This window comes from Physella acuta, unplaced genomic scaffold, assembly GCF_028476545.2.
Source record: "Physella acuta isolate Inbredline_101_S28 unplaced genomic scaffold, ASM2847654v3 ptg000363l, whole genome shotgun sequence".
Taxonomy (NCBI): domain Eukaryota; kingdom Metazoa; phylum Mollusca; class Gastropoda; family Physidae; genus Physella; species Physella acuta.
Window position 1 is genome coordinate 197,501 of NW_026731882.1, and position 15,293 is coordinate 212,793.

At 35.6% G+C, this 15,293-nt stretch overlaps 1 protein-coding gene and 1 long non-coding RNA gene across 3 annotated transcripts; one reads left to right on the forward strand and one right to left on the reverse strand.

Annotated features, from left to right (window-relative positions):
* The first annotated feature begins 1,515 nt into the window (after window positions 1-1,515).
* Window positions 1,516-7,468, forward strand: LOC131941514 (uncharacterized). 2 transcript variants are annotated; one of them, XM_059300785.1, is made up of 7 exons: window positions 1,516-1,669; window positions 1,969-2,150; window positions 4,188-4,389; window positions 5,357-5,446; window positions 5,565-5,639; window positions 5,914-6,030; window positions 6,968-7,468. In XM_059300785.1, exons 1-7 carry the CDS (start codon window positions 1,621-1,623, stop codon window positions 7,129-7,131), a joined length of 879 nt encoding a protein of 292 aa, XP_059156768.1. In that variant the 5' UTR covers window positions 1,516-1,620; the 3' UTR covers window positions 7,132-7,468. The 2 variants fall into 2 exon arrangements, with proteins under 2 accessions (XP_059156768.1, XP_059156769.1); XM_059300786.1 differs by having other exon boundaries at window positions 6,989-7,468.
* A 3,156-nt stretch (window positions 7,469-10,624) lies between these two features.
* On the reverse strand, window positions 10,625-12,726 carry LOC131941492 (uncharacterized). Its single transcript, XR_009386649.1, has 3 exons — window positions 12,650-12,726; window positions 11,010-11,093; window positions 10,625-10,684 (listed from the first exon to the last, which is right to left on the reverse strand). It is a non-coding gene; the product is annotated as an uncharacterized LOC131941492 (long non-coding RNA).
* Between the last annotated feature and the right edge of the window lie 2,567 nt (window positions 12,727-15,293).

The following is a 15,293-nucleotide window of genomic DNA, read 5'->3' on the forward strand; positions in this document are numbered from 1 at the left end:
CTAAATTTAAACATGGTGTTATGTGCTGATCATATCCGTATCACATTTAGGGAATTCTAGAAAATAAACCCAAGAGAACATCCTTCTCGAAAAAGTTTGTTGGTCTAGTGATTGTTATATCTTTAAAAAAAAAGAAAAGACGTTTTTTAAATGTAAAAATAAAAATTATACAAGAATACTTTTTGAGAAAAATGTATTTTACTATGCATTTTACTATGTGAATTAACTTTACTTATTTTTAAAAAAAAAGAGTAATTAAGAAGTAATTTAAACTAAAACTAGGTTATGAAATAACAAATACAAATAAAAAAATTCATAAAAAACGTTTTAAAAACAAGCTTTTATGTAATGATGCACTAAAAAGTAGAAAATAAATTATAGACTACTATTTAAATAACTATAAAGAAAAGCGTGGGTCACTTTAGTATCTATTGGATACCTTTACTAATGTTAAGGAAGACACCCACGCTTTTCTTTATAGTTATTTAAATAGTAGTCTATAATTTATTTTCTACTTTTTAGTGCATCATTACATAAAAGCTTGTTTTTAAAACGTTTTTTATGAATTTTTTTTCAGTACTTTACATGTTTTATCTACAATAGAGTTACATGACTAAAAACCATTGCGCGCCTACTGAACATCACGTTCAGTAGGCGCGCAATGGTTTTTGAACGCAGCCATTACGTGGTCGTGATGGCGCAGCTATTGATGACGCGTGTGGTGTGGTTGGCTAGACATGCCTACTAATTCGGTCCAAATTTTAATTAATTCATAAAAAATCAATTAGGCATCCAATTAAGTCAAATTTAGTTTCAGATTGCATTGTCTTCATGTCTTGACCCACGTGCCAACTGTGAATCGTGTCGGTCAAGTAGAACTGTCCGAATTTTCACTCCTGCGTTTCCGTCTAGACAGACTGTCGACAGACTGACGACAGAGGAAGTGAGTTAAATAAAAGCTTGTAATAAACGTGTTGGTTTACGTCAAATTAAATTAAACATATTAGATTTTTTAGCGTTTTAAAAAAAAATACGTATTATTTATCTGTATTATCTGTGTTTAGTAATTTTCCAAATATGGTAAGAGAGCGAACTTAGCAGCATTCTAATATGAATTGCGTTATTTGTACCTCGTATGTGTCTTGAATTAGCCTAGATTGGTTAATTACCTGTTAAAGTTGTTAGTAGTAATCTGATGTTTTTTAAATAGACATGTCAGCTTTTTGGTAGACTTAATAATTAAAACACAACTAGAGCGGAATCAATATATTGGTACTAAGTGAATGAATACAAAACAATTTTAATCGCAACAGTCTAAAAATGTGTACTACTGTAATGTACATAATAAACTTCTGAGAAAATAACATAAACCTTATTTATACATAATGCATATAAGCATTAACTACTGTACCCCTACAGCTTTCTCGTAAATCTTTGTCGATGCACTTTTTTTTTTCAATAGAGAGCAATGCGGAAGTCTGAGGTGTAAATATAAAGAAGGTCATGGTTCAACGCTTTACCAGGAAAACGTGTGTACGAGCTGTCATACATGTTATACATGGGCAGCATGAGACGGTCGTATGTTGTCAGTAATGTCAGGTGTCAACATTTTAAACAGATATGGGCTTCGTTCTACAATCATCGGCTATAATGGTCTGTCTTATTATACGTAAGTAAAATATTTCTACCTTTATATGTGAAACTAGTTTTAACACGGTTATAAGAAAATATAAACTCACACGCAACACACTACCACCCTATAATATATATATATATATATATATATATATATATATATATATATATATATATATATATATATATATATATATTTATTTATTTATTTATTTATTTATTTATTTATTTATTTATTTATATTTATGTTAATAAAAATAAAAATAAACAAATAAATATGTATGTATATTCATATACAGGCCTATTTATATACTTATTTTTTCATTGTTCTAGATATACATGCCTTACAATTCTACATACGTGATTATGAAGATTCAGCCAACAATGTCACAATAGCATACCTTAGCAATGCTAACAAGTTGTTGTTTGAAGCTTTTGTTCATTTCGAAAGCGCACAACATGAGTTTGCAAAGAATATTTACTTTACTTACACTAATGCGACTGTTTCGAAAAGGGTTTGTTTTCTATTTAATTTTATAAAATACTTGTACGTTATGTTTGTACTTAGCACTTAGTATAACTTAGTATTTTTATCGTAAAATCAGTTTCAAGTTTATGCGTTTTCTTTAATTCAGGAGCTTTAATTTTGTAATAATTTTACTATGAATATCATTCATTAGAGGTTCTCTTTTATGACTTTCAAAAGGGTGACGAGCACAAAAAAGTGACTTTCTTGACTCATAGATTGCGAAGTGGTTAGGTGACTAATGAATAACAGCGCGTTCAATTTTAAAAAAACAAATTTTTTACCTAAAAAAAATCACAAACATTTAAAGTGCATTTTGAGCTTGGAAGTATAAATATTTGTTACATGTTTTTAAATAAACTGCTTATCATCTACTTAGATTATTATCAACTTTTCCCGTTCATGCCCAAAATACATGAGGCAGATGAAGTAGAGTTAATCTGTTTCAATGACCTTAGCATTCGAGGAGATAGTATGTCAGATAAAACCCCAGCCGACTTTGTTTCCCTAACGTAAGTCAGGTACCCGTTTGAGCTGGGTGGACTCACGGACGTTCTACACACGGGGATCCAAACTCGACACTTTCTGGTTAGCAATCTAGGGCTCTAACGCTAGTCCACCCCGTCCCATACTTGAGCAGTTAGCAATCTAGGGCTCTAACGCTAGTCCACGCCACCTAAAACAAAAACTCCAGAAACCCAGTCCATCAACCAGACTACAAAGAACAAGTTTCATCAAAGAAGCAAAGAATCTGAAAAAGAAATATGAAATCGAAAATATCATTCCTGAAGCAATAAAAACTCAAAACCTCTCCCCGCCTTGGATCTCCCACTGTCCCTTAACCATTATTGACTCAATAGACACCATAGGAAAAAAAATCTGACTATGATCTAGAAGAACTTAAGAAAATAACAAATAAACACATTAAGGATCAGTACCCCAGCAATACCTGGATTAGAGTTTTCACATATGGCTCAGCTGAAGATGCCACAAAAAACGGCGGGGCTGGCATCCTTATTGAATGGCCAAGCGGAGAAAGCCTGGAAAAGGCAATAGCCACAGGCAGCCTATCCGACAATTTTAGGGCAGAAAAAGAAGCTTTAGAACACGCAGCAAACCTCCTGTCAGAACACCCTGAATCACCGAATAGTCAGATTGTATTTCTTACAGATGCCAAATCAGTCCTGCAATCCCTACAAAATCCGGAGTCCTATATTCAAACACTTATGACAGCACTAGAGAGGCTAAAAATACCTGCAGCAGAATTGTGCTGCAGTGGATCCCGGGCCACTGCCAGATCCAGGGTAACGAGATCGCAGACCAGCTGACAAAAATTGGGGGAAAGAAACCACAACCGGAAATTTCGCTACACCCAAAAGAAATAAAAAGAATAATTAAAAACAAACAAACGCAAATGTGGTCTGTCACACACCCTCACTACATTAAAGACGACGGCTATTACAATTTAACACGAAAACAACAATACATAATCTTTCGACTTAGAACAGGCCACAACAGACTAAATCAACACATGCACAAAAAACTGAAGGTTGGGTGTAGCGAAATGTGCCCTTGTGGCAAGGCCCCGGAAAACACGGAGCACGTACTCCAGGATTGTACTCTGTATGGCCAGGCAAGAGGCAGACACTGGCCCCAGCCCACCCCACTCAGGGAAAAATTATATGGGACACCTGACAAACTGGAAACCACAGTCCGGTTTGTCCACGAAGTTGGACTTGTTGTCTGAATCCTCCACCATATTCAAAAATTAAGAACGAAGAAGAAGAAAGAAGAGTCCACGCCGTCCCATACTTGAGCAGTTAGCAGTCTAGGGCTCTAACGCTAGTCCACCCCGTCCCATACTTGAGCAGTTAGCGAACAAAGAAAAGAACATTAATCAAAGTTAGTAGTAGACATAGCTTAAATGTCTGTATTTTAATTATATCGTCGCCCCGATCTTAAATAATTATTATCGTTTTTGTTGTTGTATACTTTCGCTATTGTTGAAAGAAGTATTTTGTTACAGATTTGTATCGTAGATCTTCAACCATGCAATGGAGGTCTGAGAAGAAACAGATGCTACTGTGAGAGTATTGATGAGTCAGGATTTTACAAGGTCGTGTTAAACATATCGGCTTCAGACTATGAGAGTAGTGGAGAAATATACGGCACTGTCACAAATCTATCGCTGACAAAACACTACAGTAACAGATTGAAGCACCATTTTGGTAGGTTTTTGAAGTACTGGTATAATGTATTTTCTAAATGCGTCTGTATTCTGTTGAACATTATAATGTGATTAATAACAAAACAATATTTTAATAACGGAGGAATAAAACTTTACCGCATGATATCCGTGTACTAGTTTGCCACTTTACAAAATGCAATGTGTTACCAGAATGTTAAACAAGCGTGATCAAGTGTGTGTTGTTATGGTTGATTTAACTCCAACACCAAACTGTGCTACGTTTTCAGCATTTTATTCTAATCCCAGTTTCAGAAAAATTTCACCTCCAATTCTACTATAAGACTCTCACCTCCACTATTATTATAATTCTTTCTACCCAAAATCCTCATCAGCAACTTTTACACTCCTGTTGATCCCATATTCGACAGCGGGAAAAATAAAACAACATAGGACTAACCACAACTCACTAGCCCAGTTGATCAAAACTATTACTAATCAAATTAATACGTGACGTGTACATTGAATTGTAATAAACAGAGTTCGGGTCCCTAATATCTATCTATATATATAATTCTCTACGTCGCCCAACCATACGGGGCACCGTCCGCCCGCGGCCCACCCTCCCCCACCCAACCCTACCCCCTCTCGCTCTCCAGATATGCTCATGTGTGTACCCACCCAACCGTGTCTTTCAGGAAGTCTTCACCCGTTGGGTATGCTACGCCGCGGGTCGATCCTATTGTGTGTCTACCCTTGGCGTTGAAATATCACTCTCTGTTTAATTTGTCAAGCAAAAAAAATTCTTCTAGTTCGTACTTTGGAACTTCGTTCCTTTTCTGAAACGAAAACCGAACAGTCAAAAGGTTCGTACACCGGACTGTTCGTTTATCAAGGACATATAATCTTGTGCGCCGGGGTACATCACTAAAAAATGTACATTAAAATTTACAAAATCGACTTTTGTATCCATCATTACTACATTATCAATACATTAATTTCTCATTAAGGTAAAACTGACCGACCTTTGAAACAAGTGCATCACACTTCAACAGAGGCTTTAGCAACTCATGAGGGGAATGTTACAGAATCATACAAAGGTACATTGTATTTTATTGATCTGTTTAATTGTAAAATTTGAGCTTTTTATTTAAACAAGTATGTTCTCATGATCAAATGATCGATTGTTTTTTTTATTAGCTTTTTATTTATTTTCAGATCAGAACTCCACAAAGTTATCACTTCAAATCATAGACGCCAATGTCAAGAAAAAATACCCTTTTCAAATAACAGGTAGGCTTTTTGATGCTAATAAAAAATAATAATATAAATATTTAACTATTAAATTTCTATTTTCTGGGCTTTTTAATTTGAATGTATAGTATCTTTTAAATTAATAAATGTAATCTAAATCCTTATGATCTGGTACTTATAACTAGTACCAAAACATTATGTGTATCTGCAATTCATTAACATTGTTTCTTTATATATATATATATATATATATATATATATATATATATATATATATATGTACATATATGTGTGTATATATTTATATTTACAGAGGAAGGGAGAGGTGACTCTTCAGATTCGACAGAAATAAATATCGCTCTAGTTGTTATCATAACTTTAATTGTCAGCATTGCTGTTTTTATCATTTTTATTCTCTGCTTCACCAAAGGTAGGTATTTTTAGATTTCACTACTCACTATACAGTATCCCCTTCAAAACATTTTACGATAATGATACAGTTGATTGATAGTAAATGATTTACTGCTATACATATCCTTCATTATAGGCTTAGCGCAATGATAACATTCATTTTCAAAACGAGATTTACATTTGTGTTTACTTAGTGTTTTTACTAGCCCGCATAGTACTCGTCACAATGTTCACCAGCTGGTACTTTTAAAATCTGCAAATAATTTTAGAATAAAAAACCTATCATTTGGTCCATGTGAGATTTTTAGGTACCTCAGAAGAATGGTCTCTGGCAGATGAGGCTCGTTAGCTGGAGGTAGCCGTTCGTCTAGGAGAGACAACTCCAAAATCTAACAACTGCTGCCTTGTAGTTTGTTCTTGGTTGGACAAAGGCCATGGAAGCAAATCCAAAAATAAGAGCAGGCTGAAATCGGTGTCAATGGCCTCATTGGCGCATAACCAGTTGACAAGTATCCTTAATTGTGTTGGATCCCTGCCAACACTAAAATTAAGAACGAAGAAGAAGAATGGTTCATACTTTATTCGCTGATTGTTTCCCCTAAAGCTTACGTAATACTCATGTTGCTAGAGACGAAAGGGCAGATCTAAGACTGTGGTTTAAAAAAATAACATACATTATTTGGTTTCTACGAGACGAGGGTGGAAACTACGTCATATGACACCATGAGTTACTCTCTCCTACATTAAAATCACATACTCTCCCTTCCTTTCTTACAATTTGGTTTAAACCAATCGTTTAAAGAGTTTGTTAAATGATACACATTCCTGAACAATTATTTAGCTCTGTAGTTTACTTTAATGGATTTTCATATAATATTATTATAATTAAAAAAAATTAATTTAGAATCTAACATAACGTATAAATGTCACAAGAATCTGTCATTTATTGTATTCAGATGACGTATTTTATACTTCAGCGAAGAGGAGAACCACGGAGACTGATCACACATATGAGGAGATATGTGATGTTCAAACTAAACCACAACCACAGAATCACGCGGCGATATATGTCAACGGTATACATCCTTCGGTACATGCTAACATAAAAGGACCCGTGTAATTATGGCACAATATTAAATTCCGAACATCGACAAATGGGCAAAATATTTAAATTTACTGTATTGGCAATTGTTAACGTATATTTTTTTAATGATTTAATATTTTGCAATGTTTTAATTATTATAATGATTTGCACCCATATGTGATAAGTATTATTTTACAAATGCCAAGTCTGTTGGTATTCACTCTATGAGTTATTATATAAAGTACAGTAAGTTCGGTGAATTGAATGATTTTTTAAATTGTATCGTTGAAAGCTTGTTTTTGTTATATTATGTGATCATGCAGCTAGAAATACTAATAAAAATGTTGATTTGTTTAACTGCTTAATTTCCAGCGATGTCGTGTTATGGTTCTATCAGAACCTGAAAACTCCCCATTGTATCAGGGGTGGCTATTTAAAAGTATAAACTTATTAAGATATATATATATATATATATATATATATATATATATATATATAGCTAGACAAACATGTTTACATACACATATGTGCGTTCGTTAAATTGTGTGTTCGTTTGTTCATTCTTTTCTGTAGCTTCAATTAGCTAATACGTGCTTGCCATGAAAAAATCAAAGAGTTTTTGCGAACAAAGATTTCTAAAATAATGTGCAACTACCTGTGTTGTTTATTGCAATGTTAAAGGTCCAGTGAGCAGGAATATCTCTAACAAAATTATGTGTATTGATCACATATCGTTGGCGGAGGATGAAGTGTAAAATATGTTTGACTGTGTAAGTATTGAATTATGATGCATAGATTAAATAATAATATCCTGAAAATAACGAAGAATTCTTCTTCTTAAAGCTAAGTTCTAGATCAGTTCATTTTTTTATATAAAAAACATTGCCATATTTCGAGAACTGTTTCTATTTGAGGAGTGAAAAGTCTGTTGCATAGGCAAACCTGTAAATCATGTAGTGGATTCCCCTTAATTGTGGAACTAGATTTTCTACTTTTTTTTCAAATCATGATTTTGACCCAAGCAAAGACTGTGCATCGTGCGTACAAACCCCTCAGAGATTTTTCCCATTTTAAACCTTAAGTTTAAAAAAAAAATGTTTTTTTCATTATATCTTCACTTTTTGTGTTTGTTTATGTTCACCACAAAATCCACACGCTTCATTTGTTTTCATTTGAACGAATATATTTTATGGAGACAAGCATCTGCGAGCACGAACTTATGCCTGTTAATAGGGCTGGTAAGTAGGTCACCAACCAGTGACAACACCATTACAAACTTAAAAAAAAATATTTTGGATATTTTTGTTTAAATAAGTCTACAAGTTGGCGACCCTGAAAGTCCAGTCAGTTTGGGATCCAGTGTACTAGAGAAATAGCCCCCAAAATCCCAACCTCTACCTCAAATTTAACCTGAAAAAAAAATCTGATTTGTTATCCAAAATCGGCATTTTAACCAGATCCGGAAATTTAGCAGGATACGGAAATTTGGACAGAAACGGGTGGAATTTAAGCGGATACGAAATTTTATTAAAAATTGTCACATTTACCGGATCAGTAAATGTAGACGCATCGGGCTATTCAGAACCTTAAGGGGTATGAAGTTCTACCGAAATGGAAGTTTATTCAGAACATGCATTTCATCTTAATCCGAACATTTAACTGGAAAAAATAGCTGGAAACTAACCTGAAAAAATGATATACTGGACAAACTTAAATTCATACCTTAACAAAATTTTACTTAATACGGAACTTTATTGGGAGACGGAAATTTGATTTAAACGGAAATTTAAACGCAACATGAAATTTTAGTAAAATCGGAAACTTAAAAGGTACGAAGTATAACTGAAAACTGTATGATATTTGAACCTGAACCGGATACTTAATCTGAAATATAACTTCTAATATTATTTACTTTAACCGTTAACCTAACACTAACGCTTCCGATATATTTTACTTTTCCGGTACTTTTGTGTGTAACTATATACACTTAAAAATCAATGATAACAACACGCCATCTGACTTATACCTTTACCTAGTTATGCACATTTATACTAAATTTATTCGTATATCATAATAAAGCATATATTTCGTAAATAAGGTCAAGTTCGTTCGGGCCGTGGGGGGGGGGGGGGGGGGTAGACTTTCTTTAGGGGGGGGGGGGGGAGCTCCCCAAACAGATTCCTGAAAGAATCGCGTAATGATAGTGTCATTATAATCAATGACATCATTGTTATTGTGAAAATTTTGCCATTATATTTTTAGAGAGGGTAGGCTTCGGTAAAAAAAAAAACAAAAAAAAAAACGTTTTTAACACTTGTTAGAAAAAAAATTCTTTCTCTATAGTTTTTGTAATGTAGGCCTACATACGGGTATGTGTTTCCTTTTTACTTTCTCGTAATTGAGTATAGAAAAAATATTGTAATCGTGCAAAAAAGAAAATCGAGATTTTTGCAAATCTCGACGTTTTACAACTCCCTGAGTCGGAAAAATATAATTTTGCAATCTTGTCCATGTCTATGTGTGTATGTGTGTATGTGTGTGTGTGTGTGTGTGTGTGTGTGTGTCTGTGAACACGATAACTTGAGTACCGTTGCAAATAGGTTGATGATATTTCATAATTAAGTATTATATCAAAATTTGTAGTTCTTTAAACTTTTCAGTGATTTCCGGTAACCGGAAGTGGAACTTCTCTACTTTCAATTTTTCAAAAGTCTATAACTTGAGTACTGTTTAAGATAGATAAATAAAATTTCACATATAAGTAAAAGATCTAATTTTCTGCCTTTTTTCAAAATTTGAGTAATTTCCGTTGAAAGGAAGTAATAATTTACGCTATTTCTCATATCTAAAAAAAAGCATGTGAATTTATAAAGTACAAATAATATTCCGCACTATTATACACAGATTTTTTTGGTGTTCACTTGTTGCGCAATTCTTTTTCTACGAGATTCTATTTTATTATAAAAAGTTTAAGTAATTAAAAATGGATTAAAAATCATGTCTATATTACGAGGTGCCATCCCCCGTAGTGTTATATAAGAATATTCGAGAAAGTGTAGGGGAGATCACTCCTCGTTTATTTTTTAAATGGTGAGAAAATCTTGGTAACTAAGACAACGGCGGCCACCTTGAAAAAATTAACCTCTTATTAGGATTAAAACTATTGATAAAGTATTTGTATTTGAGGCACTAAACACTAAATCTTGGGGAATTTAAGGGTATAAAATTAATGTTTTTTACTTTTACGACGTTAAAATTTTATATTATTATTTTTCGTTTTTTTTGTTTATTTTTTTTGATGACTTCCTATTCGTTTTATGTGACGTCACAATATTATTTTTTTTAATCTGTTAACCGTTTTGTTACTTGTGGTCTCCATGTATAGTTCTTCTGAGATCTACAGACAGAAAGAAAGACATAAATCGAGCAATATTTAGAATACATACATATAAACACTATCTGAATAACAGATCAATATTAAAAATAAAACTTTAAAACTTCAAACTATTTTAATTTTTTTTATTTAAGAGGTCTTGAACTATCCGAAGCACTGTAACATTTCTTGCTATCCTGACTTTTCGATCTCCGTCTGAAAAAAATGTATGAGAACATATTTAAATTAATTCGTTCGTTCGTTCGTTCGTTGGCATTTCGTTCGTTCGTTCGTTCGATCGTTCGTTCGTTCGTTAGTTCGTTCGTTCGTTCGTTCGTTCGTTCGTTCCTTCGTTCGTTCGTTCTTTCTTTCGTTCTTTCGCTCGTTCGTTCGTTCGTTCGCTCTTCCGTTTTTTCGCTCGCTCGTTCGTTCGTTCGTTCCTTCATTCCTTTGTTCGTTCGTTCGTTCATTCGTTCTTTCTCTCATTCATTTGCTCTTTTAAATATGCAAATGTTCAGAAAAGATTTTTGAATATACAAACTGGCAGAGAGTTAAACCCGGTGGACAATCATTGGGAGTTTGACAAGAGATCTTTGTTGGAGGTGGTGAGCGAGGGGAGCCACACCTGAAAAATTGTGACGATTAAACTAGACGTAATCGACTTGGTTCTGCTCCATCTACTTCATCCAATATAAAGTACGGACCGACTTGCGGCAAATCATACGCCGCTATTTAGTTGTTTTATGCTGCCACTGAAAATATTTGCTTTAAAACACTAAAACCCTCCTTTCCCCCAACCCCTAGCGCCCCCCCCCCCCTCCCGTGAAAGCAGCCTCCTCTTAGTTACCTCCCCTAAGTTAAAAATCGTTTCAAACTACGCGATGATTAGTTGTTGTTTTTTCTACTTTTCAGTAATTCATAATTTGTGAATTCGACAGTACCAATGCTGCCACTGAAAATATTTGCTTTAAAACACTATCAGTAGCTCGTTAAAGACGATACCCCCCCTCTCCCACCTCCTTTCTCCAACCCATGCCCCCCTCCCCCCCCCCCCCGTGAAAGCTAACTCCTATTAGTTACCTCCCCTAAGTTTAAAATCGTTTCGAACTAAATTATCTGCCCCTAATAGCCGTCACTAAACCCAGGTCTACGATTGTAAACATTCAGCGTGAACCACAGCTCACCAGACCATGTGGGGGTGAGGGTGGTAGGGAGCGCGCTTACAGCTTGTTTTTTAACGTCTCCAAGAAGAGAATTATATATCTAGATAACTTCGAAATGGTATACGTAGTAGCATTGCTTAAATCGGAAACGGGTACACTACAACGTCATCATAAAAATTAGCTTACACCTCACCTCCCAGTCCTCAATAACATAATATAACAAGCTTCAGAGCAGTGGCGTAGCTTTGATTTTCGGGCCCCTATGCAAAGATTATCATTGGGCCCGTTAGTCACCTACTAGACTACAACGGAGTCAAATATGGGCAGGGAAGAAATTGTAAGCGTCTATATTGTGTATTTAAACAGTACTGAATCATTAATGTACTACCCAGTAACGTAAAATTATATTGCGACACATGTAAAAAGTGCAGTCCGCATCGGGTAAAACCATTTAGTCGTGACACCATGAATAATCATTGTAAAATGCAATGTCAAAGCTATGTTTTATCCACTTAAAATAATAAACTACTCGTTAATGAAATTTTAGAACTCCATAGCAGGTTATTATTTACAAAATGGCCACCATTACCATAGAAACCATATTTTCAGAAGAGTCCTTGACGCATGCAAATATTTTCCCTTCAGTGCCTCAACTAATATATAAACAAATAAATAAAAAAGGCTCATTATTTAATTACAATTTTTTTCGTTTTATCTGGAGCCTAACCCCCCCCCCCCCCCCCCCCTTAAACATTTTAAAGTACTGAAACAATAAATAAAAACGTTTTAATTACAAGATTTCATGTAATAATGCACTAAAAAGGAGAAAATATTTCATTATCTTAAAATATATTTTAATACTAAACCATTACATATATATTACATTTTCAAAACCTTTTCAAAAAGTCTACAGCTCTACCGCTTTGCCACTCCGCTCCTTGGAACAGTGTTGGAGTAACATTTGATGCCTTTTTACTATTACAATTTGCTAATCAATGGAAAGTAAAATAATATTTACCCAAGGGAGAGTTCAGTTAATGCCAAGAGAAGTAAGAGGCACAGCTTTATTTCCATTTTTATATCAGTTGAGGCTGCAATCCAATGATTTATGAAAATTATATATATATATATATATATATATATATATATATATATATATATATATATATATATATATATATATATATATATATATATATATATATATATACATATATATATATATATACATATATATATATACATATATATATATACATATATATACATATATATATATATATATATATATATATATATATATATATATATATATATATATATATATATATATATTAGCTCATTATGCAAGCCTCAACATACAGATGTCTAGACTATGCAATTAAATCTTCTTTGCTGACGCTCATAAGACACGGCAATGCCCTGGGCAACATATGTCTGATTGCGTAGCAGCTTTTAATTATGTACAAGAGTGATGCTTCAATTAATATAACAAATAATGCTGTATTGGATGAACAGCTTAAAGTATTGATTTTGGAATGATAGTTACATTGTGTTGATAGATAGCAGTTCATATGCGCTTGCAATACAAATTTCATATGAGAGGATTATTTGTAACGTAGTTGGCTCAGAGAGCGCACATATTAGAACCATAGCATTTGTTGCGAGTAGGACATATGAAATATGTGTTATATCAGGATCACAATATGGACGCTGTATTTCGGTAGTAGGAAGATGTTCCGCGAATGGAGGTTACGTGTAGGCAAGTCACAGTGGCGTAGGCATTAAAGGGGAGTTTGGGGTTATAACCCCCCCCCCCCCCACCAGGCTATTTATAGGTCTAAAAACCCGACCAAAAAATATTTACACATTGACAGAATAATGTTTTTAAAGGTATGATACGGCAGTGATTGTCCTATAGTTACTTACACATAATATTGCTTGATCTGTAGTATTAAGATAGGCAAACCTTCAAACCTTTTCCAAAACTTATCGCCCCTATTTAAATTGTCTAATAATGGTAATAGTTTTGTACCTAGCACATTAAAAACAATTTCTTTTCGTAATAATACTAACATTTTAGTATACTAGATGTTACGGTCTATTGCCGCTCGAGCCCGTATCTTCTTCTAATAATTGTTTAATACTTGCGACCAGTTGTTACGACCAACCTTTCGTTCAACTCCAAACACGTTTCAAGGTACTGTTCAAACCTTTATTTAGCTTGTCTTTTCATCATTACACCACAAGCCCTCGACCCTAGCCGCTACCAACAAACCCTAGCCGCTACCAACAAGCCCTCGACCCTAGCCGCTACCAACAAGCCCTCGACCCTAGCCGCTACCAACAAGCCCTCGACCCTAGCCGCTACCAACAAGCCCTAGCCGCTACCAACAAGCCCTCGACACTACCAACAAGCCCTCGACCCTAGCCGCTACCAACAAACCCTCGACCCTAGCCGCTACCAACAAGCCCTCGACCCTAGCCGCTACCAACAAGCCCTCGACCCTAGCCGCTACCAACCAAGCCCTCGACCCTAGCTACTACCAACAAGCCCTCGACCCTAGCCGCTACCAACAAGCCCTCGACCCTAGCCGCTACCAACAAGCCCCTAACCGCTACCAACAAGCCCTCGACACTACCAACAAGCCCTCCACCCTAGCCGCTACCAACAAGCCCTCGACCCTAGCCGCTACCAACAAGCCCCTAGCCGCTACCAACAAGCCCCTAACCGCTACCAACAAGCCCTCGACACTACCAACAAGCCCTCCACCCTAGCCGCTACCAACAAGCCCCTAACCGCTACCAACAAGCCCTCCACCCTAGCCGCTACCAACAAGCCCTCCACCCTAGCCGCTACCAACAAGCCCTCCACCCTAGCCACTACCAACAAGCCCCTAGCTTCTACCAACAAGCCCTAGCCGCTACCAACAAGCCCTCGACCCTAGCCGCTACCAACAAGCCCCTAGCCGCTACCAACAAGCCCTCGACCCTAGCCGCTACCAACCAACCCTCGACCCTAGCCGCTACCAACAAGCCCCTAGCCGCTACCAACAAGCCCTCGACCCTAGCCGCTACCAACCAACCCTCGACCCTAGCCGCTACTAACCAACCCCCGACCCTAGACGCTACCAACCAACCACCCCACACAATCATTTACTCCTGCTTTTATACCCGCATTTGAGCTGAGATAACAATATATAAACACAGTGTTAACTACACACGGGGTTAACTCAACTCACACATGTCTCTCCCCTACGTTCTAGATTATTCTAACTTATTCTAATCTACCCTACCATTGACCCGCAACACGAAGAATGAAATAGCTGTATAAAGGAAAGATCAAAGAGTTTTTGCGAACAAAGATTTCCAAAAATAATACGAAATTACCCGTGTGATTGCTTGTAATGTTAAAGGTGTAGCGAGTGCTAATATCTCAAACAAAAGCGTGTTTGTGAGGTGTAAAATACTGTGTAAGTGTAATCAGGCGTGCCTTGTACTGTACTCGTGTGATCGTGTTATAGTTCGTTGTATGGAGAAATGTGTGTGGTGTGAGCACACTCATACACACAAACGTATACACACATCTCACTCACTCAGACAACTAAACACCTTTTTGTACACTAATACATACTAAACCGCACATTTTCCAAGAATTAAAA